General features: G+C 43.1%; 1 protein-coding gene across 8 annotated transcripts in view; it reads left to right on the plus strand.

The window, feature by feature from the left end:
- TPK1 (thiamin pyrophosphokinase 1) overlaps positions 1-23,038 on the plus strand; it is a 448,492-nt gene that overhangs the window by 85,808 nt on the left and 339,646 nt on the right. For all 8 annotated transcript variants that reach the window (XM_067550355.1, XM_067550351.1, XM_067550354.1 and 5 more), the window contains one exon: positions 7,187-7,261. In XM_067550355.1, coding sequence (XP_067406456.1) covers positions 7,187-7,261 — 75 coding nt within the window. The remainder of the gene's footprint in view (positions 1-7,186; positions 7,262-23,038) is intronic.

Here is a 23,038-nt window from a genome sequence, read left to right on the forward strand (position 1 = left end):
GTTTGGTTTTTAGCAAGGTCATTCTGAGTTATCATATCTCCTGTATCAATACATTTGAATACACAGAGTTCAGCCTAGATTTGGACTTCCATCTATCCACTTTGGTAGTTACATGGTCCAAATCCCTTCAATATCCTTTACAGGGTAGCAGGACATATTTTGTTTATATCTTATTTCCTTTTACTTTGCAATTTTCTGTTTAGATTCATGCAGTATTTTGCTAGACGGTAAAATTTCCTCTCTCCATGGAAATGAGCATCTGTTCTCCTATTTCCTCTCCTCCTCTCCTCCCACCTTCAGGTTACCACTTGTCAGATCACTGGGAATGGTAAAGAAATGGTTGCTCTTCAGGCAAGCAATAAAACATAAATATTATTGGTTGACAAGAGACCCTTTGTATAGTTGAAGTTGCTCAGCCCTTAGATTCATACTTCAGTAGCACCCAGAGGCATGGCAATATCTTAGCACAACACATGCCCTATTGTGTCTTATTGCTTACATAATTCCACTAAGAACAAACGTAGTATTTGTCTTCCCCAAAGGCCTTTTTATTTGATGTAATAAAAACTTTTTCTAGCCTGAAAACACATAGCCAAGAAACTCATACTATGCATGGTAACTTCTTAAGATGTTTTTCTGACACTAAAAGGAAAAAAAGGAAAGGGGGGTGGGTATTTGTTGTTATTGTTGGGTCTCAGACAAAACTTATATTTACAAATATATATGCTGCTTTAATATGCTTCTTGAGAGCCACATAGCCTGCGGACTGGTGTGTGTCAAGGGACAATCTATTAAAAAAAAGGATAATAATATTATAAATATTTGTAGAGCACCTAGATGAGTATAAGATAATAGAGACAGGCCAGAAAGACTTTTATAATAGTAAATTTGTATCTCTCAAATACATTAGAATTCTTTTGAAAGAGTTAAAATAGTGCATAAAGGCAAAATATTAGATATAATTTATATAGCGGTTCAAAAGTCGATTAAGCTTTAGCAAAGCTTTTGATAGACTTTAGCAAAGCTTTTGATACGGTCTCTCACAGTATTCTTCTTAGCAAGTTAAAGAAGTATGGATTGGATGAATGGACTATAAAATGGATAGAGAACTGGCTAGAGCATAGGGCTCAACGAGTAGTGATCAATGGCTCCATGTCTAGCTGGCAGCCGGTCACAAGCGGAGTGCCCCAGGGGTCGGTCCTGGAGCCGGTTTTGTTCAACATCTTTATTAATGATCTGGAAAATGGAGTAGATTGCACCCTCAGCAAGTTTGCAGATGACACTAAGCTAGGGGAAGTGGTAGATACCCTGGAAGGTAGGGGTAGGATACAGAAGGACCTAAACAAACTGGAGGATTGGGCCAAAAGAAATCTGATGAGGTTCAACAAGGACAAGTGCAGAGTCCTGCACTTAGGAAGGAAGAATCCCATGCACAGTTACAGACTGGGGACCGATGAGCTAGGCAGCAGTTCTGCGGAAAAGGACCTGGGGGTAACAGTGGATAAGAAGCTGGATATGAGTCAGCAGTGTGCCCTGGTTGTCAAGATGGCTAATAGCATATTGGGCTGCATTAGTAGGAGCATTGCAGATCGTGGGAAGTGATTATTCCCCTCCATTCGGCATTGGTGAGGCTGCATTTGGAGTATTGTGTCCAGTTTTGGGCCCCCACTACAAAAAGAATGTAGACAAGTTGGAGAGAGTCCAGCGGAGGGCAACAAAAATGGTTAGGGGGCTGGAGCACAAGACTTATGAGGAGAGGCTGAGGGAACTAGACTTGTTTAGTCTGCAGAAGAGAAGAATGAGGGGGGATTGGATAGCAGCCTTTAACTACCTGAAAGGGGGTTCCAGGAAGGACGGAGCTAGGCTGTTCTCAGTGGTGGCAGATGACAAAACAAGGAGCAATGGTCTCAAGTTGCAGTGGAGGAGGTCTAGGTTGGACATCAGGAAAAAGTTTTTCACTAGGAGGGTGGTGAAGCACTGGAATGGGTTACCTAGGGAGGTAGTGGAATCTCCATCTTTGGAGGTTTTTAAGCTGCGGTTTGACAAAGCCCTGGCTGGGATTATTTAGCTAAAGTTAGTCCTGGTTAGTCCTGCTTTGAGCAGGGGGTTGGACTAGATGACCACCTGAGGTCCCTTCCAACTCTATGATTCTATGAAGTCCTTTACAAGCAGCTACTAAGAAAACTCAGAGGAAAAGTAAAACTGGATAAGTGTTAGAAAGCAGAGAGGATAGATATGTGATCAATTTTCATAACTGAAAGGGGTTAATAGTTAAGTGGGACTATGGCAGGGATAAATAAATACGAGAATCCTTGTTTAATGTATTTATTTGCAATTTATAAAAGAGGGTGAACAGAAGTCACACTTTGTTGTTGACAAAAAAATTATCAGGTTATTCAAGACTAAGGATTGTAAGTTCCTTTAGAAGGACCTGACAAAACAGTATGAGCCAAATGATCAGTCCTGTCTGAACTGGGTCTCCATGTTTACACCTGTAGTTTTACACGTTTGTGCACCTATAATTATTTGTACCCAGAAACTATGCTCATAAATATGGAGGACAGTGTTTGAAAATCTTATGTACGTACTACCACAAAAAGGTGGGTAAGGATCTATAAGCAGCAAATAGGAAAACGTGGAAATGAACAAACAAACATGTAGTTGGTTAAATACATGAAGGTTTTTTTAAAATCAGAAGGCAAAAAAAAAATCAGGAATCGTGTGAAATTCCACAGGATCAATTTCCTGAGATTGTGAGGGGATTGGCATTGTTGGATTTTGGTGTATGCACAAGGACCAAAATAAACTGACCATCTTATATTTTAAGCTTTATGTTGTATGCAAGTATTTATTTTTTTACTCCTCACACTGCAGATGGCTTGATATGTGCAATCTACAATAGCCACAAGAAAAGTACATAATAAAAGAAAGAGGGAATTGCACTAAAACTGTAAGAAGATACATGAGGGACCAACTCTCTCTCTGTGCACCTCAGCAGCAATTGAGGTCAGCACACGTCCTCTCAGGAGACCTCCATATCAGGGGATTGCTTGCGAGTTATTTTCCCTGCTGAACCCTTGATTATGGAATTCTCTTCCCCATTAGACCAGCACAGCCCAGTTTGGTTAACCTTCAGCTTATGGTGCTAATTGCCTTCCTGAGTAATGGATGGACAGGCTGTTCATGTTCGCTGCTTCTTCATTTGTTAAGAGATTTTAAAGATGAAGACCTGGAAGTGGATTGTTTTCAAATGAGGAGCCAGTAGAGCGCATGGAGCAATGCTGTAGTGCATAGTTTCTCAACCTGTGGTACGCGAGACACAGGTAGGGAGTACCCAAGGAAAAACAGAGTGAAGGGGAGCTGGGGAAGCAGGCAGCAGCCCCCCGCGTCCCGCTGGGTCCCAGCTCCCAGGTGGGAGCCCAGTGGCAGCCTCCTGCATCTCGCAAGCTGGGCTCGCAGCTGGGTGGCAGCCACCTGCGTCCCGGCTCTGAGCCGAAGGACAGTCTCCCGCGCCCCGGCTTGAAGATGGGCAGCAGCCGCCTGCCAACATGCCTGGTTCCTAGCTGGCACAGAAGCCTCCTCTGCCCCAGCTCGGACTGGGTGGCAGTCACTCACCTCCCGGACTGGCAGCTAGATGGCAGCAGCCTGCAACGTGCCCAGCTGTCAGCCTCCCTCCCTGGCTCAAAGCCCAGTGCCCAGAAAACTTTTCAATTTCACTGCTCTAGCTGAGCAGTGAAATTGACAACTATGACAGCCCCAGATTTTACCAGTTATCCTCTTTTCCTGTCTCTCGCCCTCCTTCCCTGTCTCTCTCTCACCCCTTCCTCTTCTCAAATCTATGGCAAAAAATTTGGCACGGCATTTTATATTCCCCAGCAAAGCTATTCTCCTAACTTTGGCCAACATCACCTCTAACCCAGGTACATACTTGAGTTGCACACCCCTGGTGTAAAGATGGTAACCCTACCTACACTAGATCTGACAGCTGTCATATCACAGTCTTATATACTTAGCCCTGCTTCCAACATATGGCTCACATTAGTCTGTAAATATAAAATCCCATGGAAAATTGAGCGTTGGGGTACTTATTAAAATTTTCAGAAGTTAGGGGGTACTTGCTACTTAAAAGGTTGAGAAACACTGCTGCGGTGTACTCTTAACAATCTTTCTTGTTTAGCAAGAGGGCTGCTGTGGGTGTACTAACTGAAGGTTGTGTGTGGTCTTCACATTGATCAGAAATCTCCATTTTATTAATAGCCACTTTTTAGGCAAGATCCTCAGTGAGTATAAATTGTTGTAGCTCCAGTTTACACTTCCCTGCCAATGTATGCCTGCTGAGGATCTCGCCCTTTATGGTCAGTTGTCTATCAATACAGTGAGCACAATTAAAATGTTTGTTTGTGCTTGTTTTGATGGCACAAATACGAACACTGAGTCATTTTTCTTGTGCTGTGGTTTAAAGTGACTGCCGTGTTCCCCATTCTAAGAATCAGGAATGTCATAATTACATCGCTCTGCTTGTACAAACTAAGGCCGGATTTTTCCAAAGCATCCACTAATTTTGTGTGCCTTAATGTTTTGGGTGCCCCACTTTTGCATGAGTTGCTGAGTGAGCACCAGCTGCTCCCATGACCTTCATTGAAGGGTTTTGGGTGTTCAGCACCTCTGAAAATTAGCCTTTTGATGTCTCAGTCTGGGTGTCCAAAACCAGAGCCAGCATTTTCAGAAGTGTCTATTAACTTATAGCAGATGTCTTCAAAACGTGCAGCAAAGGGCTAAAATTCATCATAATCGCTTCCTCCTCTCCCTTGACCCTCTCCCCCGCCCAATGTGCAGATACAGCTAATGGTGTAACACTGGCACAGACTTACGTTTTATGATTTTCATACTTCAGAGAGTGTACAGTATGTGTGTTTACCTATTTGTATTATGTCCATAAAGGAAACTGTTAACACTTGCTGTTTTGTGATGGGGTCATCAGAAAAAAAGATTTAATCATTAGCTCTGCTTCCCAGGTCCCACTTTCAGCTGCAGCTGTAAATTGTGTTGATCTTGAAGGTATTGTTCCTATCTGTCTCTGTCAGTTCAAGTACAAGGCGAAGACCACATTCAAACTCGGGATGGAAGAGCGTTCCACACCCACCTCTCATTTATTTGCAGTGGTCTCCCCAATCTTTCTCTTCTCTGGCCATATATATTTGCTGTTAGCTTCTACCCCACTGCTGATATTGTAGAGAGAATGGGCACAAGAGTAGAGCAATATCAAGAAAATGCTGAAATGGGGAGCAGTCCCTATATAGGCAGTGTTCTACAAAATAGTGTAGAACAAAGTGTTCTACAAAATACCCCAGATAAGACAACAGCTGTGATGAGGTAAAGGCCCAGACTGTGAGGATACCCATGGTGTATGTAAGTAAATATATATCTGTGACCATCCAGGTCAGTTGAATTTACTTGCAGTAAAGGATGAGTGAGTATTGAATCTTGTACTTAGCTGATCTGTCTTCTGGTTGTCTTCTTTGTTGAGTCTAGCAAGAGCCAGACAAGAGTTTCTCATTTATAGCAGAGCTGTGGTGCTCTTATCTCAATAATGGCTTCCCTGTTGATGATGAGCACGTGATTCTTCCTTCATATCATGCCACATCACAATGTGTAATGATACTCATGTGCATAAAAGAGAGGTGTTTTATGTTCGCACATTCATGGTCTGACTTGCCCTACAATAAGGCTGATGTAGTTTTTAGTAGATTGCAGGTTGCTGTGCACATTCCTGTGTGGCTCAGTTCATGCAACTCCTTCATGCTTTTCCAAGATTTTCATGCACATTGCAGAGATTTTCTTCACCTTTCTGTTCCTTCATACTTTCACATGACTCTTTCCTGAGTCCACCTTCTGCTCTCCTAAATGTGCTCAGAGGCCTTAAAGACCTTTTAGGGATAGATGATTTCTCCTTGCAATTACATTGGCTTCACATGATCAAATAGACTTCATTAACCTGATAGCTTAAGGAAATCAAGCTCCAGCGGAAACTTCTATTCCAAGATAGATAATTAGAAAATGAAATAAATGCAAATCCCATAACATGAAAGCCTAATAAGGCATGGGGGTTACATTTGCTCCCTTGAGCCACAGTATGGAATAGCAGGTATCCATTTATTTTAAAACGTTTACATTTTGTGTGTTAATTTTTGTCCCTTGCGTTGGACATACCTAAGGATGGTGAGGCTTCGAAGCTGGTTCAGGCTGTGGGAATGCAGACTTGCTAGTTGCAGGCCTATGGGGTGCATGTTGGTGATAGCCTGTTTCTCTGAGTGAGATTTAGGCTACGGAATCACTGTGATAACAGAAATACACTAAAAAGAACACGGTAAAATAATTACATATTGTCAAGTTTGGTCCCTATGTTGTTTACTTAGATTGTAAGCTCTTTACGGGACAGGGATCATCTCTATTCTGTGTTTATGCAGTGTCTAGCACAATGGGGTCCTGGTTCCTGACTGTACTACCAATAAATAAATAAATAGTAATGTTGAATAATGTAGCTGCAATTGTTTTTTTTTTCTCTCTCAGAACTATTAGCTTAGATAATGCCCCTCCCCTTCCCCCTGCCGTTCTTTCTAAGTCTTTCAGTGAACAGTTGAATGGTAAAGTTCTTTCAGCTCTGCACAGCAAATCTTGATTGCTGTTATCCATTCTCCACACAGGTGCAGATTATATTGATGTGAATGGGAATACTGCACCTGCAGGGAGAGGAGACTATAAGAGCCTAGATTTTCTGAGTAGGTCTGAGAGGAGAACTTTACCTTGAAACATCAACAGCCTTTGTTGTTAATGGAACACATGCACCCAAGACAAAACTAATGTATTAAATGCCATTAAATTGAACAAGATTGTTGCATGGACATGGGGTCCTATTAACGGGGCTAATTAGCAGGGAACAACTTTGATAAATGAAAAGGATTTGCTTAAAAAAAACCCCAACAAATAAAATATATCTAATGAATCTCTGGTGGCCTTAATGTACATGAAATAATTAAACCTAAGAAGAAAGGCAATTAGTGAAGTCTGGTCCAGAGTTCCCAGCCTAACATTAAACAGGGAGGGAGAGTAGGTGCAAACAAAACGAAGAAAATGAAGGGAGAAATCAATTTACTTGTTAATGAGAACCAACATCTCTTTTTTATAGGAAACCTGACGTTTTGCCTTTTGATTCTTAATCAGCCTTTGGACAAAGGTCACTTTCATCCTCTGTGGAGCAAAGGTAATAATAACTTACATATATCTTCATTTACTTATTTACTTAGCTGCTGCCCAGCTAATCTATCCTGTTTCCATTGAATCTCAGTGTGGCAATTTCCACTAACTGGAGCAACCTGTGGGTGAGAATGTGAAACAGCAGAATACATTCCTTGTTCTTGAATGCAGCAAATGAGTTGATTAGTCAAATTCTGTATCTCTTTATGCATTTTGTATGTCAGTGGAAACTTCATGGACTGGGAAAGGGTGCATGTATATGCGCTCATGTAAAATAAGACTTTGTAGCTTTTCATAGGCATCCTCAGGAATGATTGAGGTTTTGCTGACCGTGCAGTAGATCAGTGCTGCATTTATGACTTAGGAAGCGAACATTCCTGAAAAGTCATCAGGAAAATGTGATAGTATTAACCAAAATCAAACAAACCAGGCACACAGATTTATAAAAAAGTGGGGATTTTTTTCTGTTTGAAATGTGCAAAGCATTGGGCATGTTTGCTTTGTTTAGTAAGCTCAGAGCTAATCATCTCTGGCATGATAGCTGTAAATCTACTAATATTTTGTAGAGAGTTACAGATGCTTTAAGCTATTAATTCTTTCAGTGGAGAAGCTCAATCCTTCAGAAGCTTGCTAGGAACTCTTGCCTAAAATATTGTTAAAATGCTGCGGCACAGAGACAGAAACCTAATTTTCAGTGTTCATTTATTGAGTTACTCTTACTTGCTATGAACAGAGCTTGACTTAAAGTGATGCTGTCAGTGTGAATATTTTTAATTGACCAATTTTAAAAAAGAATCTAGCTTCTGATAAAGCACTGGGACAGCTTGTAACCTGTTAGCAAGTTCAGTATCCTGAAGAGAGAGTCCTGTTTGACTCATTGTGACAGGTGTGAATTGTTAATTTTACCTTCCAGTTGAGGGAGGGTGAGAGTGGCTCCCTGGCTGTAGGAAACTAGGGTAGGAGACAAAATTCTGTGCAGAGAAACCTTAGGAATAGCCATGCTGAGTGAGAGGTTTCTGTGTTGCTATTTTGAGAGTTACCAGTAAAGCCAAACCTCAGGAAGTGGATTAATTTTAGACTGTAAACTGCGAGTCAGACGGTCTTCTCTGGTGAAATGTCCTGAAGGAGGCTTTTTAGGTGGGAATATCCCCTTGCAGAAATTACCTCAAAGAACCTTGTTGGGGTTTGTCCCCAAAAGCGATGGCTCCCAGAGGTTTCACAGAAGGCCACGGCCATCCCTGCAGAAGCTTTGTACCACTGCACCAGTTTTGACCCCAGGCAGTCTCTCACCTCCCAGGTAAGATGGCTACAATGGACAGGTGTTCTGAGGGAGGGTGGTGCTCTGGGGGAAGGATAATGATAGTCTGGGAAGAAACTTAGATTATAAAATTTCCAGGGCATAGAATATTTTTGACTTTACTGTTGTACAAGCACTATGCACAATGGGGCCTTTATTGTAATCGGGGCCTCTGGGCTCTACCTTAATTTAAAAAATTAATAAGAATAACTAATCATCTAAGTAGGTAAAGCTCTTGTCCTGGCTCAGGTCATTTACTGTCCAAATTACTGCATCCTCTTCCCCTCTGCCTACCTGTAGCCTGCACAGCCCCATTCCAGTCTACGCAGAATGCCACTGCTTAGATCATCTTTTCTAGTGACCGCATCACTTTTCTTAATCCTTCCAGTGGCGCCTCTTTTTCTAAAACAAAGCACAAGCTTCTGGTTGGCATCTTAAAGGCTTTTCTTGGCAATGCCTCTTCCTTCTTATCCACTTCTATGTCTTCTTGTTTTGTTTTTGATCATGCACTTGTCTGCTTCTCCCATAAACTATATACCAGACATACCAACAATCACACACTAATGGTATTGCAATACCTTGACCATATGGCTTGTGTGCTGTATTCTGCTCTATCTTTCCTTTGGTCTGTTCCTCGACATTTAAGCCCTGCTTGTACCTGCAGTCAGATCTGAGCACAGTGAATCTTAGACCTGCACGGAACCACTGCAAGATGGAGGCATTAGATTGTAAGCTTTAGGGGTAGGGACTGCTTTTTCTGTAGTGCTACACTAAGAAATTGAATATAATTTAATACAACAGTGTGTGTATGCACAGAGCCTAGCACAATGGAACCCAGTCCTCTGAGGCCTACTGCAATGAAAATAACAATTACTCCAACTAGGAAGGATAGAATTTTCAAAAGTGTCTGAGTCATCAGCACAAGTCCATTGAAAGCCAATAGGACTTGCGCTTATCCCTCACATAGGATATATTCAAAATCCTGCCCTTTGTGACTATGGGAGAAACAGAAAACTGACTGTACACAGCCTGCTGTCAATTGCACAAAGTAAAAAATAAAGGAGATACCTTGGGGAAAGCAGAGAAAAAATATTTTTTGATTATCTTCTTTCAGTTATAGCAATCTTTGGTGTTACAGTAGGTATAGAGTATTCAGACAGAAATGTTATTTTCGAGTAGATGGTGTCCTTTTAACAAGATAACTTGTTTCATTAGGCCTGTCACATCAGCAGTAGGTGAGAAGAAAGGTGTGAGGTGATCTACACAGTCGGCTATGTCCCAAGTTTATAGAGTCACGTGGATAAGTGTGGACATTCTGGCCTAAATCCGTCCCTGGTGTAACTTCATTTGACCTCAAGAATCAGTCGTTACAGCTAATTAGCCTCTGTTTTATTTCTGACTTTTATGGCAAATATTTTTACTGACATACTTTGGAAAAAACTACTTCAAACTGCATAGGTTTGAATAAAGTTGTTTCCAATCTGTGCTTTGTAATGTGATTTCTCCACTTAATTAGCCCTTTTCTAGGAATAAATATAGCAACATTCACCACTCCACCCACCTAGGACTTCCAGTTCTAGTGGGTAGGAAACTAGACCAGAGATCCGTACCACTTCCTTCTGTCTTCTGTTGTTAGATCTTCAGTCATTCTGTACATGGATCTTTGCCTTCATGATAAACTTCACCAACCTCTACTCAAACTTCCGGTTCAGCTTCCAATATCAATATCTCTTTCTAACTCCAAAAATACTTGTAGGAAAAAAACTGGACCATATCAGTCTGTACTTTAGTAGTGCCGGTCTGCAGATGGTCTGAAAAAATGGTAACACTTGAAATATAATATGTTTCCAAAAGGATGGATTTTGGATTTAAAGACTGAAGCAGTCTCCACATTAATTCAGAGCCCAAAGAAGCCCAGACTTTGGACACTAAAAACATAAAGGCCATCTGGAAGGTATAATAAATAAAAGCTCTTTTTTGAGTGCTTGCTCATGTCTATTCCAAGTAGGTGTGTGCGCGCTGCATGTACAGTCATTGGAAGGCTTTTCCCCTAGTGGTACCCTTTGGGTCAGTGCAGGCACTCCCTGGAGTGGTGCCTCCAGGGCGCTGTACATAGGACTTTGCTGACCTGCTGCCTCTTTAGTTCCTTCTTACCCCCCGTGATAGTTTTTGGAGCTTCTTGCCTTCTCTTGTGTCTGCAAGTATTCCTCTAGTGGTAGAGAGTAATCGAACCTCTAAATAGTAGATTAGAGTTCGTTAGTTAGTACTTAGTTTGTATTAGTAGTTAGATAAGTTTCTTATGAGGGCTTCCCCCCCCCCCTCCCATTATGTCCTGGGAGCTGGGGCATGCCTCGGTCCCAAGGATTCAAATCGTGCGGGACCTGCCATAAACCTATGCCAAAACGGGATCCCCATGAATCCTGTATGAAGAGCCTAGGGGAATCCCATCAGACTTACCCCGGTGCAAAGTCTGCAGAGGATTCCATCCAAAGATCAAAAAGGACAGGAGAGTCAGATTGAAACACCTCCTCATGGAGGCAGCTCTCCTCCCCAGACTGGGCCCCTCAGACTCAGCACCCAGTACCTCAGTGCGGAGTGCGCCGGTGTAGCCGGCCGGGTGGTTGGGTCCCCTGTTTTCCTCCACAGGGTCCACTCCCGCTGGCCCACCCCACCTTCTTTGGTTGTAATCACCCCTGTTCCTTTATTTACAGTGCATACAACTTAATCCCACTTTTTGCCTCAGACACCGTAGGTTCTCAGAGGCTCAGGGTTCTGCTTCCCTCCTGGCCTGCAGGCAGCCTGTCTCACAGGCTTCCCCTGTCCTGTTTGGCCACTCCTCCCTGGCTTCTGGCACTGGCCTATTTATCTCCCTGGGACAGGTCACCAGCTGTTCCCTTTTACCTCGTTAGGCCAGGGCTCTGACTCAGCCTAATCAAGGCCACAGCTGTTACCTGCTCTGCCAGAGCACCTTAGGCCCTGGCCAACAGAGGCAGGTGAGGGGTTTACTATCCTCTGCTCTGTTACAGCCAGCCTCCCTTAGAGAGACTATGGAGTCAAAGAAGGACTCGGCACCGAAGGACCCCAGGCACCAAAGACCCGGCACTGATCCCACTCTCTGGTGCCTCATAAGAAAACTGATAAAAGGCGCTTGCCTACAGTAAAGGCTGTAGGGAGAGATGACAACCGTGTGTGTCCTTTAATGGGGCACCTGGCAGCTTCCCTGCCGGAGCTGGCACCATTGACTTTGAACCGGCAGAGGGTGCCATTGAATCCGGTGCCAATGGACTCATCTATAAGGGATAGCCACACTCGCCTTCCACCCTGCACACATTTCAGGTGGCTAGGGACCCGATAGCCAGGAGGGCACAACAGTCCCCCACCATGATGGAGGAGTAGGAGCCAAGGATGAGCGCGGTACTGTCTAGAGGCAAGCCTGCCATAATGCGGCACCAGTCGCCATCCCCCCAGCACTGTCCCGCTCGGCGTAGCGGTGGTCTCCTCATCCAGAGTCATAATCTTCTGGTTCAGAGGTAGAATCCTACACCTCCAGGTGCAGCCGGCACTGGTTGCAGGGACGGCGCTACAGGCAGGAGAAGAGGCAAGCCCCCTTCATGGGACTTTGGCCAGCGCAGTGGTAGATGCCTGCGCAATGGCCCTTTTGGACTCGGAGGGCATATGACCAGGCTCAGGGGTCCTCCTCTAGGCGCTCCGATTTGATCATCTCACGAGCATGGGCTCCCCTGCCACCTGAGGTCCATTTATCACCTCGTGGCACTAAAACGGACGATGACATTGGTGCCAAGGCGAGCGCAAAGTACAGAGGGGGCAGACCCTTGCACAAAATTTGACAACCCAGTGCCAGGGGAAACCTGTGACCCAGTCAGCAGGAAGGCCCGGTTCTACCCAAGGTGTTGTCATTGTCCTCCCCGATGAGTTGGTTGCGGGGACTTCAACTGTGCCACCATCAGTGGATAACAGGACTCACCAAGAGCTGCTATGGAGAGTGGCTAAGAAGCTAGGACTCCAAGCGGAGGAAGTGCGAGAGTCAAAGGACCCCATGGTGGATATCCTGGCACTAGAGGGCACCTCTAGGGTAGCATTTGCCTCTCATAAATACAATTCAAGCCACCACCAAGACACTGTGGCAAACACCAACCTCTCTCCCCCCTACAGGTAAGGGGATAGAAAGAAATTACTTTGCCTCCTGTACAAGGCACGTGTATCTCTTTACTCATCCACAGCCAGGGTTGCTGGTGGTAGCAGCGGCAAATGAAAAGGAGAGACAAATGCAACAAGGACCAACACCCAAATCCAAGGTCTCAAAGAAACTGGACTGCTTTGAGGGGAAGGTGTACTCCACCAGGGGGTCCAGTTTTGCATCGCTAACCAGGAAGCGATATTGAGCTGCTATAATTTCAACTCCTGGGAGACTCTGATGAAATTCAAGGAGTTGCTTCCAGCTGACTTCAGACAGGAATTTGCTGCAATCATTGAGGAGTGCAAGGCCATGGCAAGGACCTCGCTGCAGGCTACTCTGGACACGGCGGACTCAGTCACGCAGCCGATGTCATTGATGATTGCATGAAAAGGAGCTCATAGCTACAGGAGTTGGGCCTCCCCCCAGAGGTCGAACAAACTATCCAAGGCCTTCCATTTGAGGGCTCGGGGATGTTTTCAGAGCAAATGGACTCCAAACTTCACAGCCTGAAGGATTCCAGGGCTACACTGAAATCCCTAGGGCTACATACACCGAGCACCCAGAGAAAACATATCAAGCCCCATTTTACCCTGCATTTGTATCCTGCGCAGCAGAGGCAGGGTTACTGTAGAAAGAGGGGCAGGAATAACAAGCTCGGAATGCCCCAATCCCTGTCTAACCAGGGTTGAGGCTTGGCAAGGCAGTCTTGTACCTCCAAGCAATCATTTTGAGAGACCCACCAGACCAAATCCTGGATCCTTCCCACTGTTTCCTGAATCTTCTATCCCATTTCTATTGGACATGGGCTCAGATCACCTCAGATGCTTGGGTACTGTGGTAGAATTGGGATATTCTCTCCAATTTTCTTCCTTCCAACTCTCCCATCCCCCTTCCTCATCCCTCTTCAGGGACCCCTCTCACGTGCAACTCCTTACACAAGAAGTGCAAGAACTCCTGCGAGCAGGAGCAGTAGAGGATGTGTACCTCAAGATCTGAGGGGAAAAGGTTTCTGTTCCCGATATTTCCTGGTCCCAAAAGACAAGGGATGGGGGGGGGGGTCTCAGACCCATTCTTGACCAGCGAAACCTCAACAAGTTCATGAAGAAACTGAAGTTCCACATGGTTTCCTTGGCCTCCATCATCCCCTCCCTTGATCCAGGGGACTGGTATGCCGCCCATGATTTGAAGGATGCTTATTCTCATATTTTGATAGACCCATCTCACAGGAGGTTCCTCAAGTTCGTGGTAAACCACAGTCATTATCAGTTTACAGTCCTTCCTTTTGGATTGTCGCCGGCCCCTTTTGTTTTTACTAAGTGTATGGAGGTTGTCGCCACTTTTCTAAGGAGATGACAAGTACAGGTGTTCCCATATCTAGATGATTAGCTTATGAAGGGCCTCTCCAAGGAGCAAGTAGAGGCACACATCAGCCTGATACGGTCGACCTTCAATGAACTAGGGTTTCTGCTAAACGTGCCCAAGTCAACCTTATCCCCTACCCAGACAATAGAGTTTATAGGAATAGTCCTAGACTCAGTTCGGGCCAGGTTGCTTCTGCCGGAGTCTTGCTTCCAGACTATGTGCTCCGTCATAAAGGAGTTCAGTCATTTTCCACCACAACAGCATGACATTGTTTGAAACTCTTAGGTCACATGGCCTCCTGCACATATGTGTTTCAGCATGTAAAGTTGCGGCTCAGACTTCTCCAGGCTTGGTTGGCATCAGCTTATTGACCGAACAGAGACAAATTGGAAAAGGTGGTTACACCTCCTGCTTGGGTCATCGAATCCCTTCAGTGGTGACTCAACACTCAATTGGTATGCGCAGGAGTCCCCTTTTCCTGACCCCAGCCATTGTTGTCTCTGATCACGGATGCATCCAAGTTGGGATGGGGAACGCATCTAGAGACTCTCAGGACTCAAAGTCTTTGGTCTCCGGCAGAGCTGTTACTCCACATCAACGTCAGGGAGCTGAGAGTGTTTCGCCTAGTGTTCCAAACCTTCCAACCTCATTTAGAAGGCAGATACATGTCAGTCATGATGGACAATACAACAGCGATATTTTATATGAACAGACGGTGGAACACACTCCTCTGCCTTGTGCCAAGAAGCTCTCAAACTGTGGTACTTCTGCACTGCTCACTCCAGACACCTGGAGACCTCTTATGTTCCGGGATCCCAGAATGATTTGGCAGACCATCTCAGCAGATCCTTCCACAGCCACGAGTGGTCCATTCACCCGGATATCCTGAACAACATCTATCAGCAGAGGGGAGTTCCCCAAGTAATTCTGTTTGCGATTCAAGTCAACAGGAAGTTTCAACAGTTTTGTTTCTTCCCCAGCCACAGCCCGGGCTTAATCGCGGATGCATTTCTCCTTCCATGGAGGCACCTACTTTATGCGTTCCTGCCTTTTCCACTCGATCACGGGATCCTACTCAAGATCAGAAGGGAAAGGGTGTCCATCATATCGATAGCCCTAGCCTGGCCCTGGCAGCATTAGTATATGATGCTGCTGGAGCTGTCCATGGTCATCCCGATTGCCCTGCCATTAGTGTCGGACCTAATCATGCAGGACTACAGCACTTGCAACATCCCAACTTCGAGTCTCTCAACCTCACAGCATGGAAGCTTCATGGTTATACCCCATGGAGTCTAAATGCTCAGGGGTGGCCAGGGAGGTTCTCTTTGGCAGTAAGAAGCCATCCACCAGGGTTACATACTTGGCCAAGTGGAAGAGGTTTTCCATTTGAGCGATGCAGAAGGGCACTTCTCCAATGCAAGCATCACTGTCCTTCATTTTGGACTATCTGCAGCACTTGAAACAACTAGGGCTGGCAGTATCATCCATAAAGGTACACCTAGCAGTGATCTCTGCATGCCACTCAGAAGCGGATGGATGATCAGTCTTTGCTAATCCACTGGTGATCTGTTTTCTCAAGAGCTTGGACAGACTCTACCCTCAGGTTTGCTGTCTGATACCAGCTTGGAACCTTAATCTAGTACTCACCAGATTAATATGGGGTCTCCCTTTGAGCCATTAGCGACATGTTCACTTCTCTACTTCCTGTGGAAGGTGGCATTCTTGATCATGATTACCTCATCCAGAAGGGTGTCTGAATTCAAGGCTTTGACATCTGACCCTCCGTACATGGTGTTTTACAAAGACAAGGTTCAGTTGTGACTCTACCCGGCTTTCCTTCTTAAGGTGGTATCCCAGTTTCACACGAACAGGACATCTTCCTCCTAGTGTTCTTCCCGAAGCCGCATGTCAATAACGGGGAACCTCCACAGGAAATCTGCAGGGCTGCCACTTGGTCATCAGTCCACTTGTTCACCTTGCATTATGCCGTTACTCATCAGGCCAGGGACGACGCAGTATTCGGCAGAGCAATGCTTCAATCAGCTATTCCGTGAGCTCTGACCCCTCCTCCAATGGTCAGCTTGTGAGTCACCTACTTGGAATCGATATGGGCAAGCACTCGCAGAAGAAAAAACAGTTACCTACCTTTTGTAAGTGTAGTTCTTTGAGATGTGTTGCTCATGTGCATTCCAAGACACACCCACCTTTCCCCTTTGTTGGAGCCTTCCGGCAAGAAGGAACTGAAGAGGCGGCAGGTTGGCAGGGCGCTATATACTGTGCCATGGAGGCACCACTCCAGGAGGCGCCTGCACTGACCCGACGGGTACGGCTAGGGAAAAAACCTTCTGATGACTGTGCACGTGGTGTGCGCACACCTATGTGGAATGGACATGATCAACACATCTCAAAGAATAACAGTTACGGAAGGTAGGCAACCGTTTTTTCCTAAAAGTTTGTTTTTTCTCAGTAATGTCAGTCACTTACACTGGATTTTTCAAAAGTGACTAGCTATTTTAAATGTCTCCATTTTTGCATGCCCAACTACTGAGACAACTTGAAAGGGATCTGATTTTTTAGAAAGTGCTGAACATCTGCCTTCTGAAAAGTACTTCATGTTGGGCACCTGAATTTGAGGCACCCAAAGTTGCTTCTCACTTTTGAAAATGTTGCCCTTTATGTAGTATTCTAATGCTCTGGCATTGTCCATGTGCCCTTACTTGGTGGCAGAATACTAAATAATTGTGCATTCAGAATACTCTCCATGGTTGAAAGACTAATGATGAAAGCTATAAAGAGCAGCAGTTATGCACTAAAAAAAATAGGGTTATTACTTAAAGATTCAGAATAATGTATTTGTGTTCTACAAGGATTTGATAAAATTCCCATACAAGAGTGTATTTCTAGAAATGTTAGGCTGTGCTGTTAAATAGTCTCTTTAAGTGTACTAGTGGAGAAAGATATATTACAAAAGTGTTCTTCCTTAGATTCCCTTCTGCTCCGAATTAGGTGGGCTTGTATCCAAGGCTTACTAATAAAATCTGGTTGCAGGATTTGAGTATTCATTAATTGTGTCCTGTTTGTAGGCTGTGGACAGAAGACGTTATGTGTGTGTCTTGTGTAAGAAAGGCATTGTTTGGGTATCCATTGATACTGCATATTGTTAGCTACTGTCCGTTCCTGAAGCAGGTTTTGATTTCATCAGAAAATAAAGGCCATCACAGAAAATTATAAATCAAGCAGACCAGCTCAGATACTTATTGTCTTTTAAAAATTAGTCACTCTTGCTGCAAAATAATTCTTCAGGTCCTGCACTGAAATATATTACCAGCACATGCTCAAAGCTCCAGCGCTGGCCAAACCTTGACTTATGAACTGCATATTCAGTAGTGATTAAGGAGAGCTAGTACTGGACGTGTGCTGAGTAAGTAGCTGTATGGATCAGGACTTCATGGATTGGGAATCACTGGGTGTAATTCTGTTGTCTGTGTTATGGAGGAGTTCAGACTAGATGGCCATAATAGTCCCTTCTGGTTTAGAATCTATGAATGTGGGGTTAATCTCAACTTCTTCCTAAAACTGGCCAGCAAAATTCCCTGCCTTCTGGGAGCACTCCCTAAATATGGATAGCAGAAGGAAGGTTCCCTCTTCCTCCTCTCTTTATTTCTCCCTTTGCAGAAATTTGGGATCTAGCTGGGTTTTGTTATGCTGCCTGCCAGCAATTTCTTTCTTGACCCTCCAAAATGATCCATAGATATATTATGAGAGTTCTGATCACAGACAAGAAGGAAAAGCCAGAAAAAGAGATGAACAGCTTGAGGACCAGACCAGGGGGTTAGAAACTAGACTCTGCTCTACAGCCAAGACAGGAGAAATCTTTCCACAATCAAAATCGCGTTCAGATTTAGAGCTAAATATGGGCCAGTTTATTTGTCCTGGTCAGTCTTATTCAGTATTGAACTATGTATGCTAGGGCACACTACTTCCTTTTTTGGAGTAATTTCTGTTACTGAAACTATTGTTGTTGTTTACTTTTTACAAAAACTCTTGCAAGAAAAAGTTAGAAGCATATATTAAGTATCATAGTGTGGCTTGTCTGCAAATACCATATACTATCTTACATTTCATGTTCCATATGCTTTTGTCTGCAATATACTCAGTGATTTATTTTTTTAAATCTCTGAGGTTGAGGCTGAAAGTCTAGGTTATTCTCCACTGTGACTGCTATCTTTTTCTTCATTGCCTCAATTTATCATGAGGGAAAGAGTTGGAGCAATTTCACCTAAGCCTTTGAAATTATTAAATACATACATACATTCAGTTGCTCTTTACTTGTCTGCAATGAACTTGCTGTGTTGGCATATACTGTACTCCCTTCTCACCTTTTATTTTCATTATTTCCAGTTGAACGTACTTCTAATACATTTCAAATTTGTACCAGACCCAGAATTGGCAGCTGGCATAAAACTTAAGAGAATTTAGAGCAGCTGCTATTAATAAATAGGAAAATGTTCATAAAAATGGTGATTGGAATGTCACATGGACTTTTGTGCTTTATTGCAATTTCATGCAGGCATCCGAACTTGCAGTAACTCTTAGTGCTGGCCTCAGCAAAACTTCATCCTTTCTGAAGCAGTGCTAGGCACCTGATAAGTCAACAATGGAGTATATTTTTCCCTCTCAAAAATTTAAATCAAATCAAGAATGTAATTTCTTTTTCATGTTTAGTAGTTTAAGTTCACCCTTCTGTACACTTGCTGTAGATTTAAAACTTTAATATTTTCCAAATGTAGAAGGCTTGATGTTGGACTTCATGCAGTGAGTTAATTTTCTTTAACTACAGGAGTCAGAGCAGAGTTATTATCAACTTTCTTGAGTGTATGGGCTCAAGGATGTACTACTATAAGCAAGAAAAGGTGGTCAAGGTTAGCATGGGCTATTACTGTACATTAAACTTGAAAACAAAACAATAACAATGGTCAGATCATTTGGAATTCAACATTTTACATCAGCTGAGAATCTGTCTGAAGCGTTTGCATTCCCAAATCTGCCAATGACTCAATGTGTAACCTTAGCCAAATCAAGAAAATGAACTGTACCCCTTTCCCAGTGGAGAACTCAGAGGTTTACACTTCTTTTCATAAACATGAGATTTCAAAGGTTAGAGTTACGGCAAATCCCTCCTGCTCAGAAGTGCAGATACTCAGCACATTTGAAAATCATAGCTCAGGTGACTCAGGTTGGACATTCAAAAACTGAGCTATCCAAAACTAGCGGACACTTGAAAATGTAGGTTTAATATGATTTACCCAAGGTTACTCGGTAAGTCATTGGTAGAAGTAAGCACAGAACTCAGGTCCCTTGACTTCCGGTCTCATGCTGTAAACAGTGTTCAATCTTGTTTCCTTTAATTTGTGGGATAGAATAAAATCCTAAACTAGTAGTTGTGGTAGATGGCCATACATTAGACTGTAAGTTTTGTGTTGTTTTTAGTTCTGCATAATTTCAGCAACTGCATAATTTCATGCTGAGATCTAAAAGGAGATTTTGTTTGTTTAAAGAGTTGCAGAATTGGTTTTTTGTTTGTTTTTTAAATGGAAAAATTATGAATGTTAGAATTCCCTTTGTGGTGCTTTAAAAAGCTAAACCCTGCTGAGCTTTCGTTCAGAGTAACAGAACAATAGAGAATTGCTTTGAAGTGCTAGGGAAAAGCCTAACAGATTATTAAGGCAGAAGAGGAAAAAAAGGGGGGGAGGGAGGCTATTACAATGCTTTTTACTACTGAGCTGGTATTCAAATACCATTAGGGAACTTCTGTTGTCAAAGGTTTTGCTGTATGGGAGCCTTTGAGAGCATCCTAATATATATCCTGTTGCTATCACATTTTGCAGAGGATGTTTGAAAGATGCAGCTTCAGAAAATATTACCGAAAGGAAACTTCAGAGCACCCAGTGCAACAATGGAGGGGATGGTCAGCTGAAAAAATAATATAATTAATAGCTCATTTAGCAAGTGGTTTGCTGCAGAGCTATGGCATGGGAAGCCAAAGGTTCGTAGTATAGAGAATTGGCACAGATGCGTGAGCTGAAAGAAAGCAGAAAGTTCTTCACTTAAAACATGCATTGGATTTTCACTGGCATTACACTTAGCACTGACCTGCTTGCTGTAACCATAGCCATCTAGAAGGGAATTATGTTCATCAAGACAAAACAACCTCAGAGTAAAGGGAGGGAGAGGACAAGTGGGGTGAGGGGAAAGTGTGAATTGGTATAAGCCTGGCAGGGAGAACTCAGCTGCCAGACTGAAGAGTGGAGTTAGGGTAAGGAGTTTTGAGGCTTTGGACAATGAAGCAGAGGGAGACAGTCTGTAGGCTGATGGCAGTGGGATGGCCTATTTTAAGGGATGCTCCTCACTCAATGACTAATGTCCATGAATTCGATCAGTACAAAGAAAAAATTGATCAGATGAAACCCACGATTTCAAGCAATAATGATGCAAAGACTCAGATGCTGTAATTAGAGCAGGTTGAAAAAAGGGGCATAATTTATGAAAATCTTCATAAAAATTGTGTGCTGTTTTTCACTGAAATTCAAAATTTCATCAAGTTTTTGTTGAACTTGTGAATTATAAATTTTTGACTGATACAATGTATGAATCATGAGGCAACTCCATGCTCTGGGTGTCCCTAAACCTCTAACTGCCAGAAGTTGGGATTAAACGACAGAGGGTGGATCACTCAATAATTGCCCTGTTCCTTTCATTGCCTTCTGAAGCATCTGGCAGCAACTACCGTTGGCAGACAGGGTAAGGGGCTGCATGGACCATTGGTCTGACCCAGTATGTCCGTTCTTATGTTCTTGATGTTTTATTGACAAAACGTGAGGTGCTATCCTTAAAAGAATAGCTTTGTTACGCAGTTTCCATGCAGTTGTCCTTTACTTCCTTGAAATGTAGGTGGTCATCCTAGGTAGGGGGAAGTCAGCGGGTGGAGGGAGAGGAAATATGGTGGAAAAGTGAGGTGATAAAAATAAAGATCAGGAGACAGGAAGAAAGCAGGAGGGAGAAGGGAGGAGCTAATTGAGGAGAGCAAGAGTGTTCATATAAGGAGAGGTCACTTTATGCGCATTGAAAGAGTTGTGTCAGGTTCTGGACATGCTTCCCATTTAGTGACACATCAGATATTTGGGATTTTACTAGGCATGCACTGGCTGCTTCACTCCATCTTGACAGTTTGGGGGGTTGCTCTTCATGAGAGTAAATACCTATCAAGAATATTGTTTCCATAGTCAGATTTTAGTATGGATCTGCTACATTAGCAAATAGTCCCAAAGTTTGAGATCTTATAGTAGTAGTAATTAATCTAGTGTCTGATCCAAAGCCCACTGAGGTAAATGGAATTCCTTTCAGTGACTTCACTGGGGCTTTAATCAGACCGTCATCTTGTAGTCTTTCTCTCCTTGTTACTTTGTGCCTGTCCTGGGGCAGGCAGATAGAACAACAATTAATTAAAAAAAAAAAAAAAAAAAAAAAAAAAAGGCCTCTACTGATGCAAACACCTCTCCACTAGTCTTGGTTTTATTTCAATCACTGATTGCTTTTTAAAAGTGGATCTCCCCCTTTTAAAATTACTTATGTTTTGTTATGTTGCCATCATTAGATTTTTAAGAGTTTTGATTGCTTTTTGACCATGATTCTAATAATGAAAAACTCAGCCACTGAACAGTTTAACAATTCTGTAATGATTGGGGCTATCATGGTATTTATTGGGCTACTTAGGTGATGGATTGTGTGTTCTTCACTGTCTGAGGGAATTTTCGCTCTTCAGCTACATTTTAAATGAAATTTGGGGTTTTTTTTTTATTCTGATGAGCAATGTACATGTTTGGTTAAGGTCTGTTGAGCAAACTCTGCTACACGTAAGCAGTCTTTGTAAATAAAGCTGGCAAGTGAGTCTCATGCAAAATGTAGATATTCAGGAAATTATTTGCAATACAACGTTAAGGTTGAACTTTAAATCATACTAGTCAGAAAATTCAGGGTCAAAATTCTCACCATTCTTGCAACTCTGTTGTGCAGATGCATTACAATAGGATGTTTCATTACGTGATCTCACTACATATGTGTAGTATTAAAAAACAGTATTTGCATCTAAACAGTTGGAAATGCATGATTATTTTTCCATAATATGTTGTATTATCTGCTGAATAGTTTGTCACTTTGCCTAGTGTTTAAAACTAAGCATTAAATCTCTACTGATGACTTGCTTTGTTTTGGTAGATCTGTCTGTGATCCTTTGTTCTTTAATTTAAAAATCCTATCCTTTAAGTTCTCCAGAATTATTTGTGATGTATTATACTGTACTCTTTTGAACACTGTTCAAAACCAAACACACACACATGAAAAACAACAAACAAGCAAAACCAAACCCCAGCAAGAGTAAAAATAATGCAGGCAGAAGTCTAGAGGTGATCCACTTTATTGCACTCAATGCAGCTTGTATGATTACCTGCTTTGTGGGCAGGTGGTGTACGTGAGCGTTTAGTGCAAGCAGCTCATGACCCTCAGACACGGAGTATGGGCTGTTGAGACCAGAATGGCTGAACTGGAGTAGCTAAGGGAGACAGAATAGTATATAAATGCCACTTCCTGGATACAGTAAAGCAGTTCCAACCCCCTTCTAATAGCATCTATCCTGTTGAGGAGGATGAAAGTCTCAGGGAAGGAGAACATCAGGTTGGAGCAAAGAGAAACGATCCCATAGTTTGGACCCTCCTTCCTCATGATATCATGGTGTCCTCTTGCACTGAGGATATCTTTCCAGTGGAAGGGACCCCGGTTATTAGGAAGAGATAGGTAATGGTAATGAGGGATTTGGTTATTAGAAATATTAGAAATATAGATAGTTGGGTTTGTGATGATCGGGAGAACCG

Source organism: Emydura macquarii, unplaced genomic scaffold, assembly GCF_026122565.2.
Source record: "Emydura macquarii macquarii isolate MOO-44397 ecotype Brisbane River unplaced genomic scaffold, CSIRO-AGI_Emac_v2 contig_1263, whole genome shotgun sequence".
Taxonomy (NCBI): Eukaryota; Metazoa; Chordata; order Testudines; family Chelidae; genus Emydura; species Emydura macquarii.